Source organism: Artemia franciscana, chromosome 12, assembly GCF_032884065.1.
Source record: "Artemia franciscana chromosome 12, ASM3288406v1, whole genome shotgun sequence".
Classification (NCBI taxonomy): domain Eukaryota; kingdom Metazoa; phylum Arthropoda; class Branchiopoda; order Anostraca; family Artemiidae; genus Artemia; species Artemia franciscana.
The window spans coordinates 19,420,982-19,440,993 of NC_088874.1; the positions used below are offsets into that span (position 1 = coordinate 19,420,982).

Sequence of the window (20,012 nt, forward strand, 5' to 3'; positions counted from 1 at the left end):
CCTTTCAAAATGATATTTTACTAATTCTAGGATTTAGCTTTGGCTAATTTGAGCCAGTCAGAATTTTTCATAGGATTTTTAAGTTAATCAGAAAATTTCTATGAAAATCTCATTAGCTTGAATTAGCGTCAGCCAAGTCTCAGTATTAATAAATTTCATTGTGAAGAGGCCTTTGGGGAATTAAAGTCAAATTTTGCATGTTTTGAAATAAAGTGTTTCCAAATTAGAACATTTTTATGCTCGACTTGCTTGCTCGCTTTAAGAGTGTACTTGCCTTTTTTTGGGGGGGGGGATAGTCGGAACGCTTACAAGTTAAAAGTTACAGATATATGCTAAGATGTCCATCTTTCATATGTAATATAAATAACTAGATGCTATTGATCATGACTAATCGAGGGACGTAAAAAAAAGAAAAGAAATTATGATAATAGCCATTTGGGGAAAAAAAAAATTAGTGTTGGATAGGGAATGCCGAACATGTAGTGCGGTAAATAAGAAAGAATCACTAGGTCCAGTATTGTGAAAGTAAAACCATCTTGTTTACTTTCGTTTGAAAGAACTTTTTTTTTAATTTAAAGGGCGCTTTCCGGATGATTCGATTTTTTCTACTGAGTATGCATAAAAAAATGGAAGAGGTGGTGTTTGGTGTAAGACAGAAGAGTTGCACTCATAGCAACCTGATGAAGGAAAAGTAAATGCCAAGAAAACTGGTATAATAGCACATTTATTACCTTAGAAGTTGTCTTGAAGGGAGCAATATGTTAACTAGTTTAACAGTATTAATAGACGTTTTGTTGGTTGACTCATAACTCGTGTTTTTCATTTAAATAAATTGGTTTCCTGTTTTCATTTTCTTGTTGCCTGCACGTTATAATCAAGAATTTAGGTTACGAATTTTTAGCAAGATAATGAATAAAGTATCTTCATTATGATTACTCAGCAATGGTAAGGTGGTAAGATGCTTTCCAAAGAAATTGCCAACGGATTATTTCGGGTACCCGGCTGACTGACCGTATTTCAAACAGTAGGTTGTACGAAAAATTAGGTTCAATCCCGCTTTCTAGGGTTATAATGAAAGAAAGGTTGAGATGGCTAGGCCACGCTCTGCGGATGAAGGATCGCAGATTGCCGAAGATTGTCCTTCTTGACCAACCGTCTTTGACCTTCCGTTTTCTAAACGGAAAGCAGGTCGTCCTAGCCTGGGGTGGGGGGATGTCATAAATAAAGATTTAAAGGGAGGCCTTGAATAGATTGGGTTGGAGGAGGAGCGTGCGTAGCTATGTTGGCCTCAGGAGGCCTGGTGCTGTGGTGGGTTATTAGTAGTAGTAGCTAAATTTATCCATTTTGGTATTTGTCTGTATTTTTCCATATTTGTTCCGTTATTTCAATGGTTCTTCTTTTAACTAAACATAAATTCTAAATTATTTTATTGAAGACAGATTTTAAAATATTTACTTGTGCATAGATGAAATTTAACCAGTAAGATTATGAATTTTGCAAAAAATTAATCTTTTTTGTATGAATCAAGCTAAAAATTTTATGTGTTGTGCAATCTTAATTTAAGAAATGTAAAAAGGCAAGGTGTTACTTTTTTTTACACAGAATGTGGTGTCAGTTTAATAACAGAAGCTGAGGATTTTGGGAAGCACCTTGCCCGAGTAGGGAAGGCTTTATGCCAAAAGTGTCAGATAACGGAGAAAACAAAGAGACATCTGGTAAAGCAATGTCAAGCTAGGAGCATACACTGGCTGCCATGCATTAAACGCTAGGCCGGAGTACATACCAGGAGACGAGTGCTCTGAAAACTGGCAAACTACATAGCAATGGTGGGTGGGGATAGTCTTTTCTTTGGCTACCTCTGCCAGAAATTAGTTGTTTTTTTGGGGTGGGAGGTAATGGACCTTTTGGGCTCGAGCCTTAACCCTAAGTGTATGAGTCTGCTCCAGCATAAATTAAAAAAAAAATGGTTTAATCTTTTCTATATAGATGTTTCCAGAACCATGAGGTTTCACCTTAATATTAATTCTGGTTCTAATTTTTTTTTTATCTAGATAGCTTTTGAGCCATCTTTGGACTTTTTATTTTATTCATGTTTTCGTGCGCCCAACAGTCGGAAAACTGTATTAGCACTTGTAATTTTTGTAAACAGCGTCTTAGAAAATATGACTCTTGGCATTTAAATGATAGTGGAACTTGTCAGAAATATCTTTTGGTTGTACATTAAATACTCACTTTTGAAGACATTCTTTGTATAAAACATTTTGCTCTGAAATTAGATTTTGGACCTCTACCACCTGAAAAAATTTAGCTCTGTCTGAAATAGAAGCTTTATGACGCTTTTAACTTAAAGGATTTAAGTATACGCGTCAATTTTTATGTATCGTCAATATTGGTGATATTTGTATCAAAATTTCATTTAAAATACGCATAGGAACATTTTTTTTGGTATTAAGGTTTTTACGCCCCTCTCCCGAAATTAGTCAAACCAAACAGAAGAACAGTTTTGGCCATGGCGCTGAATCCCAACAAATAATTTATTGTTAAAATATCAAGTACATCCTTCTTTAATGCTACCAGAGTTTCCCTTTTCGATTTTTAAATATTATATAAACTTTTTACTTAAAACTGTACTAATTCAATTTCTAGGCTCATTTGTGGAAGTATGGAATAGAAGACCTGTACCAGAAAGTATACCAGGCAATGTCTCCACCAGTAAAGCAGTCTCGCCCAAGGGCTATCAATTTCGCCCTCGCAGATCTCGGGAATCTTTTTACGAAGCTGGGTATTGAGAAACATCCTGATGAAGATACTAATACATTCATTCAGATAACAATGCTTTGGAATATGCATAGGCTTTTATCTCTAGACAGTATTGACAAAACTTGGCCAACAAGTAAGTAATTTTGCTGTCAAAATAACTTACGAATATCAAAACAAGAGATGGAGCAAAACAAATGATAGGGGCAAAAAAATTTAGAGCCTTATTCTTAATTTGAGCATAGTAAATGCTAATAAGTTCCATCTCCTGAAATATCTAAAGGCCTATTCAAAATGAAATTTTACTAGTGCCGAGATTTAGCTTGTGTTAGCTTGAACAAATCAGATTTTTCATAGAGTTTCCTGATCGACTGAACTATTCTTTGGAAAATGACTATTGGATCGAAGCAGCTCTAGCTTAATCTCGGGGTTTATTAAATATTAGGTCATTCACTGTTCCGTATCAAACAGTTCGTGGTAACGAACTGTAGCAAGGAGCGACCCGGCTCAATATCGAAAGAATCGTGTTTTAATGCTGATTTTAAATATATTAAATAAAAAAAAAAACTAATTTTTTTAGCTGAAAGTAAGGAGCGACATTAAAACTTAAAACGAACAGAAATTACTCCGTAGGCCTATATGAAATGAGATGTCCTCTCCGTAATCCCTCGCTCCTTACGCTAAAGCTTTTAATTGTTTTAAAAAGTAGAATTGTGGCAAAGAGTCAAACTTTAGCGTAAAGAGCGAGGGATTGCGGAGGGGACAACTCATTTCATATACGGAGTAATGTCTGTTCGTTTTAAGTTTTAATGTTGCTCCTTACTTTCAGCTAAAAAAAATTAGTTTTTTTTATTTAATTTCTGAACGTTTTTGAATTAATGCATGTTTGGTTTTGGCTCTCCGCACATAAATTATTAAAATGAAATTTGTATATTAATTCTTTTTTTTTTGGCTAAATGGCTTTTTCTTAATTTTGATCAGAAGATTTTGAGAAATAAGGGGTGGAGAAGGAGGCCTAGTTGCCCTCGAATTTTTCGGTTACTTTAAAAGGCAACTAGAACTTTTAATTTTTAACGAACGTTTTTATTAGTAAAAAATATACGTAACTTAAGAATTAACTTACGTAACAAACTTTCATAACCTTATATTTTTATTATGTATACGAGGGGGTTTGTACCCTCGTTAATACCTCGCTCTTTGCACTAAATCGTAAGTTTTGTCCCAATTCTTTAAGAATGACCCCTGAATCAGAAAGGCCGTAGAATAAATAGTTGAAATTACTAAAAATACTTTAGCATAAAGAGCAAGGTATTTATCTCCTCCTAAATACCTCGCTCTTTATGCTAAAGTATTTTTAGAACCCCTCATATGCGTAATAATCTCTGTTCGTTTTAAGTTTCAATGCTACTTCTTCCTTTCATTTGAAAAAACGTTTTCAGGTTTATTTTTCATTGTTTTCTTATAGTAATGCTAGAGAATCCTGCGCCCTTGTCATTGAATTTTTCTTCCCCCATGACAGATTAATCCAAGGAAAGATCCTCCAACATAGCCCCCTATCCTCAGCCCCACCCCCAAACAAAATAAAATCCCCCTGAAAACGTCTGTACACTTCCCAATAACCATTACTATATGTAAACACTGGTCAAAGTTTGTAACTTGCAGCCCCTCCCCCAGGGATCGTGGGGGAGTAAGTCATCCCCAAAGACATAGTTATTATGGTATTTGACTATGCTGAACAAAATGGCTATCTCAAAATTTTGATCCGTTGACTTTGGAAAAAAATGAGCGTGGGAGGGGGCCTAGATGCCCTCCAATTTTTTTGATCACTTAAAAAGGGCACTAGAACTTTTCATTTCCGTTAGAATGAGCCCTCTTGCGACATTCTAGGACCACTTGGTCGATACGATGACCCCTGGAAAAAAAAAAAAAAAAAAAAAAAACGCACCCGTGATTCGTCTTCTGGCAAAAAATACAAAATTCCACATTTTTGTAGATAGGAGCTTGAAACTTCTACAGTAGGGTTCTCTGATACGCTGAATCTGATGGTGTCATTTAAGATCCTACGACTTTTAGGGGGTGTTTCCCCCTATTTTCCTAAATAAGGCAAATTTTCTCAGGCTCGTAACTTTTGATGGGTAAGACTAAACTTGATGCAACTTATATATTTAAAATCAGCATTAAAATGCGATTCTTTTGATGTAGCTATTGATATCAAAATTCAATTTTTTAGAGTTTTGGTTACTATTGAGCCGGGTCGCTCCTTACTACAGTTCGTTATCACGAACTGTTTGATAAATTTCAGCAAGATTAGTCTTACTCATCAAGAGTTACGAGCCTGAGAAAATTTGCCTCATTTTAGAAAATAGGGGGAAACACCCCTTAAAAGTCATACGATCTTAACGAAAATCACACCATCAGATTCAACGTATCAGAGAACCTAATTGTAGAAGTTTCAAGCTCCTATCTACAAAAATGTGGAATTTTGCACTTTTTGGCAGAAGACAGATCACGGATGCGTTTTTTTTTTTTTTTTTTTTTTCAGGGGTGATGTTATCGACTCAGTGGTCCTAGAGTGTCGCGAAAGGGCTCATTCTAACGGAAATTAAATGTTCTAGTGCCCTTTTTAAGTGACCAAAAAATATAGCCATTTTATTCACCATAGTCGAAATACCTAATAACTATGTCTTTGGGGACGACTTGCTCCCCCGCAGTCCCCGTGAGAAGGGCTGCAAGTTACAAACTTTGACCTGTGTTTACATTTAGTGATGGTTACTGGGAAGTGTACAGACGTTTTCAGGGGATTTATTTGGTTTGATGATAGATGAGGGGGAGGGGGTATGTGGGAGGATCTTTCCATGGAGGAACTTCTCATGGGGGAATAGACTTTCAATGAAGGGGACGCAGGATTTTCTGGCATTATTTAAAAAAAAAACAATGAAAAAATAAATATGAAAAGCTTTCTCTACTGAAAGTGAGGAGCAGCATTAAAACTTAAAAAGAACAGAAATTATTACGCATATGAGGAGTTTACCTTCTCATAATACCTCGCTCTTTACGCTAAAGTATGTTTAGTAATTTCAACTATTTATTCCACGGCCTGTGTGATTCAGGGGTCATTCTTAAGGAATTGGGACAAAATTTAAGCTTTAGTGTAAAGAGCGAGGTATCGACGAGGGGTGACCCCCCCATATGCGCAATAAAAACATACGAATATAGAAGTTGCTACGTTAAGTTAATTCGTAAGTTACGTATATTTTTTACTTGTAAAAAATTAAAAGTTATAGTTGCCTTTTTAAGTAATCAAACAATTGGAGGACAACTAGGCCTCCTCCCTCGCTCCTTTTTTCTCAAAATCTTCCGATTAAAACTATGTGAAAGCCATTTAGCAAAAAAAAATTAATATGCAAATTTCGTTTTAATTATTTATGTGCGGAGAGCCAAGATCAAAACATGCATTAATTCAAAAACGTCCAGAAATTAAACAAAAAAAAACAAACAAAAAACAAGTTTTTCTAAATGAAAGTAAGGAGTGACATTAAAACTTAAAACGAACAGAAATTACTCCGTATATGAAAGGGGCTTTTCCTCCTCAACGTCCCGCTCTATACACTAAAGTTTTTTTTACTGTTTTAAAAAGTAGAGTTAAGAGAAAGAGTCAAACTTTAGCGTAAATAGCGGGGCGTTGAGGAGGAAAAGCCCCTTTCACATACGGAGTAATTTCTGTTCGTTTTAAGTTTTAATGTCACTCCTTACTTTCGTTAATTTTATTTTTAATCTAATAAAGGGGTGCTGCCTCCGAAGCCCTCCTTTTAGTTATCTGAGGTGTTCTACTATAATCTGCCTATGGTATACTTTATCTAGAATAATAATTGCTGAAAATTATAGCATAGGCAAAGACTAAGCGATTAGTAGCGTAAAAAAAGTTGATTGCGGCTTTTTATAAGTAAATTAACTAAAAGTATGCTTAAAAATTATATATTTATAAATCATAAGTTTATTATATGTTCTATAAGTTACAAAAGTAAAACTAAATAAGCTATTTTTTAAAGTTTATTTAAGCTATTAATAACTAACGTAAAACTAGTAATTAAAAGATTAATGAAAAATAAACCATGGTGGTTGAAATAAAAATAACTTTTCATACGAAGAAAATCAATTTGTCTTAAAGTGTAAAAAAACTTGACATATTCTAATTGGTGGCAACATGTTGCTTTTAAAATTAATAGAAGATGGAATAGAAAAAACTTAGTGTAAAATGATGAACCAGCAGCGCATGTGAGGTTTATGCTGCTGTTACAAAATATTTGTTTCGAAATGGAAAAATACTATGGGACAAATATACAAGGGTGATTCAAAAATACAAGTTCCATTGCCATTTTTGTGATATCTCCATTATTCAACCACTAATCACTCTAAAGAGGAAATTTAAGGGGAGACAGAGGGGGCATGTGCCCCGGGCGCAAAAATTTCAGGGGCGGAAAATTTCAAATAAATAATCCAACGGTTATAATCATTTGTAGTTTTTGAAATTTTATTTATATCAAAATAAAGTAGAGTTAAAATAAAGTTCGTAGTAAGTATAAGCAAATTGAATCCAAAATTTTCATTTTTCCATATCTCCATCACCATTCCTTGAAAATAAAAGTAAGTAGACCACATTTAGGCAATTTTAAATTAATGTTAATTAATTTAAGAATATTAAACCCTCTTCTTAAGAAATATATGGTAATGTTTTTTCTTTGGCTCTGATTAAAAAAAATATAGACGGAGTCAAATTAGCTTATCTCAAACTGCTGGTCTAGAATGAAGAATAATAACCCAACAACTTCAAATTGTATTCTGACGATAAGAGGAACTACAACAAAACAAGTTACATTTTAATTCCGACTTGAAAGAAAGAAATAAAGTCTATTGAAAGTTGAGGCTATTTTTGCCTTTAGCTCCTCTTTTCCCTGAACGTTATTTTAGCGGAAAATATTGGTTATATGATCAATGAGCCTTGATAATAGACTCTTCTTTCGGATATACAAAACGTAAAGACGTTCGTTTGTATTTAAAAGAATTTGAGTTGTATATTTTAGGTTTCCTCCCAAATTCTCTTTTGTAGGGAGAGGGGCTTGGCTTTTGACTTAGAAAGCATAATTAAAGCAAAACTATTTAAAGTAGAAGCTTTGTAATTTGTGTTTAAAAATTACTTCAAACAGCTCAAAAGAGCTGCCTCTATTGTGCACAAATATGCCTCAATTTTTCGACAAGACTTTACAGTTTTAATGATTGCATGGATACTTAACATTATTTGAAATTTTTTGACTGTGAATTTTTCTCATAGGTCAGTTTTCTTATTTTAATTTTTCTAACAACCAAAATTAGCAATTCTCTTAGCTTTTATTAGTTTATTAGAAGTTTTATTACGTTTTAGAATCTAAAAACTTTGATGCACTTCTGAAAAAAGATGGTGGTCTTAATTTGCAAGTGCAGAAATTCCGTTCATGGAAAGAAACAAAAATATCGTACCCTTCGGTGACGGGTGTCCCTGTCACTTTTGAGAATCACATACCAAGTCTTGCTTCTGCTCACGTCAAGCTTTCTGGGAACTTCAAGTCCATCTACAATTTTAGCCTGGAGGTTGATGGAAACATTGGGTGAGTTGAAAACGACTGTCATATGTTTACTTTTAGATGAAAATAGACAGCTATAAAAAAAGTGGGTAGGTTTGAGCAAACATTGCGCTGAAACTAAAGATAATTAGAACCTTTTTTTCTTTTGCTTTAGTGGCACGGCTGGTAAGTTTTAAGGCGCCAAGTTTGGAATATTCCAAAATTTAATTACCTTTCAAAATTTACCAGGGTTTTCCTCAGAATTGGCCAAGTGTGAGGATTTGATAAGCTTTGACAGAAGATAAGCGCACGAATATCAATTTTTCTCAAGGCTGTTAAGAACCCCTGAAGATGCATTACAAAACCCTAACAGGCCACAGACATTCCAATCGAGGCTTGCCTAAACTAGTCAATTCAGCGATTAAGCTTGAAAATGTTCTAGCAAAATCAATTAAATTATCGGCCAAAGGCCACTTTTTTTCAAAGGAAAAATAACACTACTAAAATTATATTTATGCAGTTTTCAGCTTTATTTCCATCCTGGTACACTAAAATATAAGAAAAGCAAAAATGTATTTCAATGACTCCAATTACAGTTTAAGATATTTCAAAAGCAGTAGCAGTCTTAGGAAACATGATCTGGGAGGGAGGGGGGCAAGTTATAACAAAGGAGTATAGAAATGTAAAAAAAAGAATTTAATGTCAGATGTCAGAATAACTTGGAGACAGCTGCCCCCTATCCAGGCCTGTACCCGCCACTGATCAAAAGATGGTACATTTTAATCTTGTTCGTTGTGAAACAAAAATACTCCCTTCTCTGAAATACAAAATACCATTCCAATATCAGCCGAGGAAGTAGGGTGGCCTCATACTTCATCTTTCTCTAGTTTATTCTTTATTATTGGGTAATTAACCTGGCTTTAGAATTATGAGAAAAAATATATGCTACATTTTTAGTCAAAAAGAACTATCTCAAGAGAAAACTCTAAATTTACTTTTTTCATCAAACTACAAGTCAGTAAATAAGTTAACACTGTCAACAACCAGTGTCATATCCCACTGTCGTAATCCAAGACGATAATTTATATTCATTTTTAAAAGATAAAAAGCAAATAAAAAGAAGAATGAAAAACATCGTTAAAAGAAATATAATTTAAAACAAAGTAGAAAAGAACATCAAAATGGTGAAATGGAGTGGAAAAATAGAGTTAAGACTTGTCAAAAGGAGTCACTAAATATGATAAACATTAAAAATAAAAATAAAAAATTAAATCCTCATCATATATTAACATGAAAAAGCTTACCTTGTACTTATCTCTTTTACAAGGAATTGGAGTAAAAAATAGGGACCTTCTACCCTTTCTTCCTTAAAAGGTGGTTTTGTTGGATTTTGCAATGGGAAGCGAGGGGGGGGGGAGTAGTTTCTAAAAGGTGAAACATAGGCCTTTACATCTCACATAAATAGTGGTTAAACTTGCCATGCCGGGTTCTTAAAATGACTTCCATCGTTCTTTTAAAGTAACTGGATAGTTGCTCTGACACTCTCGAAGAGTTGAGTAAACTGTGCAAGTGGTCTTGCAGAATACGGGGGATTCCATGAAGGGGCAAATGGGTAAGTCCCCCTCATTGAAAAAAATAATTCAGTAAAAAAAATGTATTCGAGATATACGTTCCTTCGTGTATGCACCCCCCCCCCAATTGTGTCCTCACACCGGCTTAAAAACCAAATCCTTTTCTTCGATCTACTGCTTCTACTAATAGCTTACAGCAGCACGAAACCACTTGAGGCCAACACAGCTACACACGCTCTTCCTCCATCCAATCTATCTAAAGCTTCACTCTTTACACCCTCCCAAATACTTCCAGTTCCTTTTAATCCTTCTTTCGGACCTCTTCCCGTCTCATTCTGTGTCGAACTGCTTTTTGCTTGGCCCTAGATGGATGGCAAAAAAGAACGATCTTTGTCAACATGTCATCCTTCATTCACAAAAAAATATCCTAGCCTTCTCTAACGTTCTGACATTATAGTCTCAAAAAGTGGGGTAGCACCAGATTTTCCTAAAGTTTTTTGTTTGATATACGGCGAGTCAAACAGGCACCCAAAACTGTCCGTAGACTTATTCCTCTGGAAATCATCTTAGTATTCCTCCTGGGTCCTCCGAAACGCCAAAGTTTCAGAACCTTACTTGATCACTTTAGTTTTGATTCGCAGACTTATCTTTTTATTCTTCCAAATTTTTTCAACTGTTAAAAATACCCAGGGTCCTGGCTGTTCACTTTTAATTCTTTCACTGTATCCACAATCTTCACCACTAGTACTAACCAGCTAAGTGAAGCTATCCGCTTGATTCGTCTTGTCGTTACCCAGCATAATCTTTTCATCTTAATTTATTCCTAGTCTAAACGAATGAGTCTTCTGAACATTAATTTTCAAACTTATTCTTGCATCCTGAACTCTCAAGACATTCAAGATTTTATTAGTTTTACTAACATTCTTGTCTATGACATGAATCATCTGCATAATCGAAGTGCAGGAGAGTTTCATCTTCCAATTTGATTCTATTCTTCCCCATACCCTTTGTCGTGTTCCTTAGGACAAATTACATAAGAAAAATCGGTTTAAATGGAAATAAAAAGCAACCCAGCTTAACTCTTTATTCAGTACCAAAACAATAACTAACTTTATTTCCTACCTCAATCTCAGCAATATTCTTCTCACGCATATCGCTAATTGCTATAATGTATTTATTTGGTATACCATGCAAGAATAGGACCTTTGCTGAGCCTTTTCTGTCAGCTGAATCAAGTGCATGCTCATAATCTATGAAATTGAGGAACAAAGGCGTCTGAAAACTAAGGTACTTCTCAATTACTAACCTAAGAGTGAAAGTTTGGTCAACGCATCCTTGCCTCTTCCCAAAACTACATTTTTCATCGATTAGAACTTTACATACAGAACCTCAAAGTCTAAGCAAGTCTAGAAAGGTAGTTATGTTGCATCTCGTCTGAAGCAGAATTACATAATAGTTTTTATTATGCAGGATTGAGGAACAAAGTGAGCCCAGTCCCTCTAAGATACTAAATGCTAACTTCTTAGTTGAAAGGTGGGCATGTTTTATCTTCTTAGAGGTGGGACTAAGCGATGATCTCCGAACCTTATTAAAGTAAAGGGGTTCTAGTATCTGCTAAAATTCTAAATTATCCTCGTTGAGTTTTGTATTTTTTGTTTTTTTTCTTCTTATTCTTCATTTTTTTCTACATCCTTGTAAACGGAGAAAAGAACTGGATCCTTACCTCCCCCTCGAAGTTACCTACCCCCTGCAATGTCAACCTTTTAGTAGAACTGTAGGAACCTTGTTTGAGTCAGAGTAATTCTCATTCATTATGACAAGAGAATAAAAGTGGGAGAGTTGTCCCTTCCATCCCCGCCTCTAACTTGTAACTGAAAACGTGAGAATAATGCGAATTGCTCAAACTGAAAACGTACAACGATTATTTATCTGTATAATCGAGGAACAAAGCGTGCCCTTGACCCCTCAGACCACCCATTACTCTCAACGACAGGTTTTTAGTGGAAACGTATGTATGACTAGCCTTGTTAGTAGTGCAGTCATGCAATAATTATTGATATACATCATCGAAAGCATTTTCGACCCTAAGACCATTTCTGATCACAAATTTTTCAAAAAAAAGGTAGTAGAACGAGTTATTTTGGGCTATGTAAAAAGAGCGGATGGATTTTCAGAAATGTCCACACTACATCTCAGTAACAACTATCTTCCGCAATAAAGCATTCGTATCACTTGACGTTTGGTAGGAGGGCATCTACACTCAAAGAAATGTTACCTAAGAAATTTTAAACCATTTAACTTTACAGCCCACATGCTTTAGAGTTTCATTACCAAGTAAATTTTGTTCATCCTAGGGAACGTGGACAGAGCCAGATTTGAAGCTTCGACACTTCTAGGCCCAAGCTATTAACCGCTTCGTTTTTGCATAATTTTTGGAAAAATCCCCGAAAATTCGGGGCAAGGGTAGTGCTGATAAGCCAAAAGTAATGAAAGAGAGGTGATAACAAACTCTCAGCTGCAATTCTTGGAGACTTCTTGGGAGGGTTTACAAGTTGTCACGGAATTCCTCTATTGTTTTTAGATCACTTTTCTGTGAATAGGCAGCGTTGTGTTGGAGTGTATCTGACACTTGGACAATAAATTGCATCAGTCCAGTTTTTGTTAAGAAAAAAATCAGTCAGGGATAATTTATTACGGCTCCTGGCATTGTCCGACTCTAGGCTCAGATCTTGCATAAACAAGAAGTAGCGTGTGAGAGGATCAAAATAGTGTTTATGTTAAAATTTTTACAAGCGAAAAGCATCGTCAAATTTACAGAATTAGTTTCTGCAAATTTTTGTTTTGCTTCACAGTTCAACATGGCAACACCGTCCACAAAAAATTGTGCGAAACTTTTATCTAAATATTCGTGTTACAATGTAAAACAAAAAATTATGGAAAATCCCGGTTGTCAGGTGTGAATAAACTTAAGATGAAGCCAAGGTGGGAGGGGGGGGGGGTAAGATATGTTCATTTTGATGTCCTTGATGCTTTAGGTGTAGTTTGCTGGAACGAAGTTATTACTTTAAAAATCATGGTTATTTTTACTCCAAAAACTCACCACCCCATCTATCCTTTTTTGTACCCCATTTAACACTGTGATCGCTTTAATTTTCTTTATTATATCAATTAGAAACAACCTTTAATAGTTTTTTATATTACTGTTTATACTTTCAGGAAAAATAAAAAGATTGGAATGAATGCATGATTTTTGAAATACCAAAAGCTCTCCTACTGATGTTTTACATTTTTTTTTTACAATTAAAAACTGAGAAAAGATACGTGCTTTTGATCATTTTTGAATACATTTATGCAAATTCGCCTAAATAAAATGGTCGTATAAAATCTGATATGCAGTAAAAACACGACTGCACGAAGTCACTTGAGGGCAGCACAGCTACATCTGCTTTTCTTCCAAAGCAATCTAATCAAAACTTCAATCACTAACACCTTACATAAAACTACAATGTCATAAAAATCCTTTTTTTTATGGCCGCTACCCACCCCTATTTGCGGATGAACTGCTCGTCTAGCCCCAGATAGATGGCCAAAAGCACAATCTGTAATCCTAAATCTGTAAAACATGGCCTAGACATCTCAATAGTTTTTCATTATAGCGTTAGATAGTGGGATTAAAAAGTTTTTTCCGTCCAGCTTATTGCTTGATATGCGATCAGTCAAATGAGCATAATAAACTGCCATAAACAATTTCTCTTTAAAACCTTTAGCAAGTCTTCCTCAGCCGTTTATAGAGCCCATATTTCAGAGCCAGGCCTGGTCACTGTCTCTTTTGTGTTTTCCAATATTCTAATCTTAGTTCGATTAATTACCTTCTTATTATTCTAATATTTTTGTCAATTGTGGAAAAACAACCTGCATCTTTGTTATTGTACTTTTTACAGCTTCACCGCATTCAACATCTTTGCTAACAATGCTACCTAGATAAGTGAAGTTACTCATTCGATCAATCTTTTTGTTATCTAACACCACGTAATATTTAATCTAAACAACTTAGTCTTCTTAATAATGATTATCAAATGTAGTTTAGAACTCCCAAAACCTAAAATTTTCGCTAAAATTTTTAGCTGGGAAATTAAAATCATTTGTATAGTTTAAATCCGAGAAAAGATTACCTTCCCAATCAAAATAGTGATCTTTCATAGCCTCTGCTGAGTTCTTTAGAGCGAAGTCCGTAGAAAAAAATATATAAATAGGGATATGATAAAACCCTGCTTAACTTCTGACTCCATGCTGACTCAACTCGTTATTATCGTATATAGCACTAATTACTTTAATGTACATATCTGTTGTATTCTACAAGAATAGAATGTTCATTAGAGCTTTTCTAACAGCTGAATAATATACTTGTTCAGAGTATATAAAACTGAGGATGAAAGAGGTCTGGTGATTCAGGCCCTTCTCATTTATTATTCTTCTAAGACTGATAATTTGGTCGCGATATCATCTTCCCTTCTCAGTACCACACTCTTTACACTCTTAAAAATTTATATATATCATCTTTTAGTAAAATAATCATCATGCTAAGTAATTTTCTTCTTCAAGAAATCAAGCTAATGCCTCTTACAAGCAAAACTACCTTATTTTATTGCCACGTTATAGCTCTAGAGTAATCTTTTTGATTTCACATTTCAGTATTGCTGTCGACAATATTGGACAACTTCGAATGGATCTTCCATTTGTTAACAGCTATGTTGCCTCTGGAGTTGAAAGCCACCTGCAAATAGCGCTCCCAAAGAAATGGGAACTGGAACTGGGTTTGGAAAATAAAGCTAACATTGGCATTAGGTTTTCTGTAAGTCTTTTCAATCACTGGCTAGTCTCTAAATCAAATGCATGAAATTCTTATGACTGCTAACCCAGCTTAATTTTTTTCAGTTCTGTCAGAAGGAGAGCATAGAATTTGAAGATTTCTAGGGGTAGAGTGAGGGGAGGGGGGTTGATGACTACACAGAAACCATTAATATATTCTTTAAAAAGTCTGCATTCTGACAGACATTCCATATATTTTTAGGATCACCTGAAACCATGGCGTAGCTCCAGCCTTTTATTTGGGGGGGGGGGGGCAAAAGGGGTCTCCATATAGAGACTCAAGAAGCAGATGCTATATAAAAAAATATTCTCCAAATTATTGGGGAGGAGGCAATAAACTAAATTTACAATTAGGTTAAAATAATCAGTTCGCCTTTATGCTAAAACAAAATGAGGTTATTATTACTTTCCCAACAGCTGTTAAATTCGTAGTCTATTTAAGTGTATGTGACCTCTTGTATTGTTGTTAATAACAGGGAACTGGCATTCTCTGGGTGAAAACGAAGACGTTCTAGACGTCAGAAAATATTTTTTTCAAGAACTATAATTTAATTTATTTTATTCGACAAAATTTTAAATATTTACCCAATAAGTTATTTTGTACTATCGGCAATCAAACTGAATTTTAATGTATTTGGTAAAATATTTAGCACAGACACTCATTTTCAACAAACTTTATAATTGTTCTAAGTTCTCGTGACGTCACTCATGCGAAAAATATTAGAAAAGTTTGACTACGGAAAAAAAATACTCCAAATAAAAATTCAACTTACTAAAAACTCCAGCCTACGGCCTTCGGAATAGGAGTCTCAAAGGGTATCCACTAAGCAGACTTGTAGTTATATACCAATAAAGGAAGCAGCATGATAAGAAACCAATATGAGTATAATGCCATTCATGCGAAAAATGTTCTTTTCCAAAATTGAGACTGAACAAATTTTCCCGAAGTGTTACCCTGTGTAGATCCGTTTCCTTACCAGATAATAAACTTTGCCGATGTTACAATCCTCCTTATAAAAACTATCCAAAAAACCATAATAAAATAATCTAATGTACGAATTTGCTTGCATACAAATTATCTGCTTAGGAGTTTATGCAAAATTAGCTAGGTCTCAAAGTTTATTACTGCCCTATAATAGTAATAACGTCATTGCTGTTCACCCTTGTAAAGCCTGGAACCAACTGCCCAATACAGGAGCCTAATATTAAGACCATATAAATTTAATTACGAAACTTTATTGCCCGCAACACTGAGAGGAAGTTAGAAAAAAATCACTCATATAAAAATGTTATTTTCGACTATCTGCTTGTGTTGCACAACTTAACAAAAGAGGGTATAAAAGATTTTCTAGACCTCTCATGAGTTAGTAGAAATGGCAGGGCAAAGAACAGGACTTTTCTTCATGTACTCACAGTGATTTTAGGGACAATCAAGAAACCCAAGGATCAGAAAAGGCCATGGTACACACTGGGACATTTCCCAACATGTATCAGATGACACCTATTTACAAAACCGAGGGTGGTTTTATTTTTCAAAAGGGTTTATATACAACCTGTTGTCAAAGGGGCATAGATATAATATCTCAGGAACAGAAGAGGCATTAAGTTTCGGCTTTCAGGGAAAACAAGAGGGGGAGTAAAACTAAATCTAAAGGTATAATACACATCCAGATTGTCAAAAGGGTGTATATGTAGTATCCCAGGAAAAAAGGGGTGTACGTTAGAACTTTCGGAGCATATTATTGGTGATGTTGAACTAAACCGAAGGAATCTATGTCCATACAAGTTTGTCATAAATGTATATTACGAAATCTTAGGGACGGATAAAGGTATTAAGTAGAAACTTAGGGATCTGTTGAGGGGAATTTATAACTAAATATGGATGTTGGATATTCCTGGAATGGTTGCAGTATATATATATATATATATATATATATATATATATATATATATATATATATATATATATATATATATATATATATATATATATATATATATATATATATATGCAGTATCCTGGGTGTATTGCAGTGTATATTGAACAAATCAAAATGTTCTCTATGCTGGCAGGTTGTCAAAAGGGCATAAGAACAATATCTGAAAAACAACTGAAAGCGATAAATTGATCCTTTGAGGGGTGCTACAACTACTACTGCTGCAATTAGTGCTACTGCTATTATTTTTCGAAATGTGACTGCTTTAAATTGTTTGAATTTGTGACTACTTGCAACTGCAAATACTCCCGAATGTGACTTATTGCGATTGCAACCCCAACTAATTGTAACTGCTATTGCCAGTGCATATGACTTTGACTGCATCAACTACTTTGCTATAGCAAACAACAAAACAATCTCTCAGAACTGAGGCAATGCCAAAGAGGCAGGGATAGACTAGCTGGTAGGTTTTTGAGCTCAAAATCCACAACTATTACTACGTAAGCCTGGACCCACAAGCTTGGGCCATGCAACGAGCTTTAACTGAGTCAACATTGAACAGTTTTCTCAAACCCGAAGTCTGAAATTTCTTAAACGGAGCTGGACAGCCATGGCAACAAACAACAAAAAGAGATATAATTAAACAAAAAAAAACCTCAAACGAGACTGCGACCAGTAGAGAGAAAATAGATGAAAGACTAAAATAACGCGGATATTTTGCCTGTATCTAAACTAGGCGTCCTCAGCACAAGATAAAAAAAAAAACTAAAATAAAAACAAATAAAACCACCACCAATAATAATAAATACAATTGCCGCTACTGATCCACGTAGGGAAAAGAAGCTATTAGAGTTCCTTCAATGAGGACATCAAAGCGGCTGAGGAAAAATTATGAAAATTGAATTGGTTCATTTTTCAAAAGACAATCATTAATTGGGTCAATATTTAAATTCCCCTTGTCTCTATTTACTAAAAGATTAGCAGACATATGTTTTTTAATTTCTGTACCCTCCCTCGCCTCTGAGAAAAACTCCTATCAGTAGAAACAGCTGTGGCCTCATCAAATTGTTTAAATGTTCAGGATGAAAGAATGTATGCTCAGCAAGAGCCGAAACAAAAGTTTCAGGAGCCTTTAGGTACATAAAACAAAGAAATGAAACTTTTAAGCATATTTAATTATGTACATTGTGAAACTCCAATAACCCTATTGTTATGTTTAATGCGTCTATTTTTTATTATTTTACCAATGAATTTAGTCGGGTAACTATTAAAAAATAAAATATCCCTCAAATACAACAATTTAGAATCTAAAAACTCCTGGGAACAAATTTTGAAAGGTCTATCCACCAGAGCAATCACAAACCATCGTTTCACTGAAATAGGGTGGCACAAATTAAAGTTAAAAGACATATCGCTGTGTAGGCTTTCTGTATATTGAGAACAGTTAATGGAAATCACTTTTAATCAATAATATATAAAGAAAAGATAGTTTGTAATTTTCTTCAAACTTCACAGTATATTTTATATTTCTATCAAAACTATTCAAATGTTTATGGAAAAGGTCTAAGGACTCTAAGCCGTGTTTCCAAATGTAAACCACATCGTCCATGAATCTGCCCCAGAAACAAGGGGAGAGCCTAAAACTATGTATATCGGATATTTCAATAGAGTTCATGAAGAGATTTTCCAGCAAGGGAGAGAGAGATGCCGCCATAACCAAACCATACACCTGTTTGTAAAATTCACCTCTAAAACCAAAATGAAGAGAATATTCATTTGTATAGATAACCAACTTCATAATGACTTCAATCTCCAAACTAGCCATGGTCACAATCTTGTTTCAAATCAAAGTGCTTTTGTAATTTAATCCTTAATAAATCTTCGCACTTTTTCACATTGCAACTCGAATACATGGAAACCACATCAAAACTACAAAGAAATGAATTCTCCTCCAATGTGAAATTTTTCAACTTAGCAATGGAATTTTTTAAATATAATTTTTGTGTCCCTAAGAGTAGACGCAATGCCATTGGCCACAACGTTTCTAATTTTGCAACAGGTGACGAGAAAGTTGATACAATAGGGTAGAGGGGAACTCCTGTCTTATGAATTTTAGGTAGACCATAGATCTTGGGTGCGGAACAACCTCATGGATAAAATTTATTAATAACATTTTTGGATAATGTGTAAATTGTTTTTCAGTGACTCCAATTCCTTTCTTATTGACTTTAAATATTTATCCGTATGATCGAAAGCCAGTTTTTTGTAAGCAGTGGTATATAATTGTATATACCACTGTATAATTGTATATATAGAAATAATTGTATTCATTTTACGATCATAATCATAAGAGTCCATAATTACAATAGTGTTGGCTTTGTCTGCCTTAGTGATAGTAAGGACCTTATCCTTTTTCAAATCGGAAAGTATTTTAATGTCATTTTTTGTGATATCATTTTCAATTTTTCTCATGTTACAAGTATTTAGTTTCCTTACAATCTCCGCTCTAAGCTCATGAGGAGCCTCGACTTTATCAATAGAAGCCATAATTCCTGACTCTACCTTAAAAATTATTTTTGAATAAGAAATCGGTGTTGGAAAACAGAATTTAAAACCCTTCGACAAAACTGCCTCTTATTGACTACTAAGATGTTTAGATTCACAATTTCTTAGTGACAGGACCCAGACAAAAACGAGGATAAAAAATATTCGAATCCTGGAACTTCTCAAACAAAAGTCTATTGAACTTGTCGGCCAAACGAACCTTCGACAAACAGAAATCATGGTGAAAAGATCTAACGGCCTTAATTCTCAGAAAAATGTCAAATGGAAGGTTATTCATCAAAAAATTTTCGACAAAATTTAAGTCTTTTGACAGCTTAAAATGTCTTTGTTTTTGCTCGGAAGTCACGTGATTTGAAGCCACGAGGCAGGTTCTAAAAGATTTAGGAATAACTAAATCCTTCTTGCAATTTTTTAAGAAACTTTGCTGATTTAACAAATTTGCATGTTTTTTAACCAAAGAAAAAAAAAATTGACAGAAGTGGCTAATTGTTGCCCGTACACTTGACAAAAGAAAGTTCTTAAGCCGAACTGGCCAGCCATGACAACAAACAACAAAGAGAGATATAACTAAAAAAAAAAACCTCAAACAAGACTGCGGCCAGTAGAGAAAAAAGAGACGAAAGACTAAAATAATATAAAAGGAATTGAAGTCGCGGAAAAAAATTTACATATTATCCACAATTTTATAATAAATTTTATCCAAGAGGTTGTTCCGC

The 20,012-nt window shown here is 34.5% G+C and overlaps 1 protein-coding gene across 1 annotated transcript in view; it reads left to right on the plus strand.

The window, feature by feature from the left end:
- Positions 1–20,012, plus strand: part of LOC136033813 (uncharacterized) — a 129,835-nt gene that overhangs the window by 77,100 nt on the left and 32,723 nt on the right. Inside the window, exons 13-15 of the mRNA XM_065714727.1 lie at positions 2,647–2,893; positions 8,177–8,399; positions 14,618–14,777. Of these exons, the coding sequence (XP_065570799.1) occupies positions 2,647–2,893; positions 8,177–8,399; positions 14,618–14,777 (630 nt within the window). The remainder of the gene's footprint in view (positions 1–2,646; positions 2,894–8,176; positions 8,400–14,617; positions 14,778–20,012) is intronic.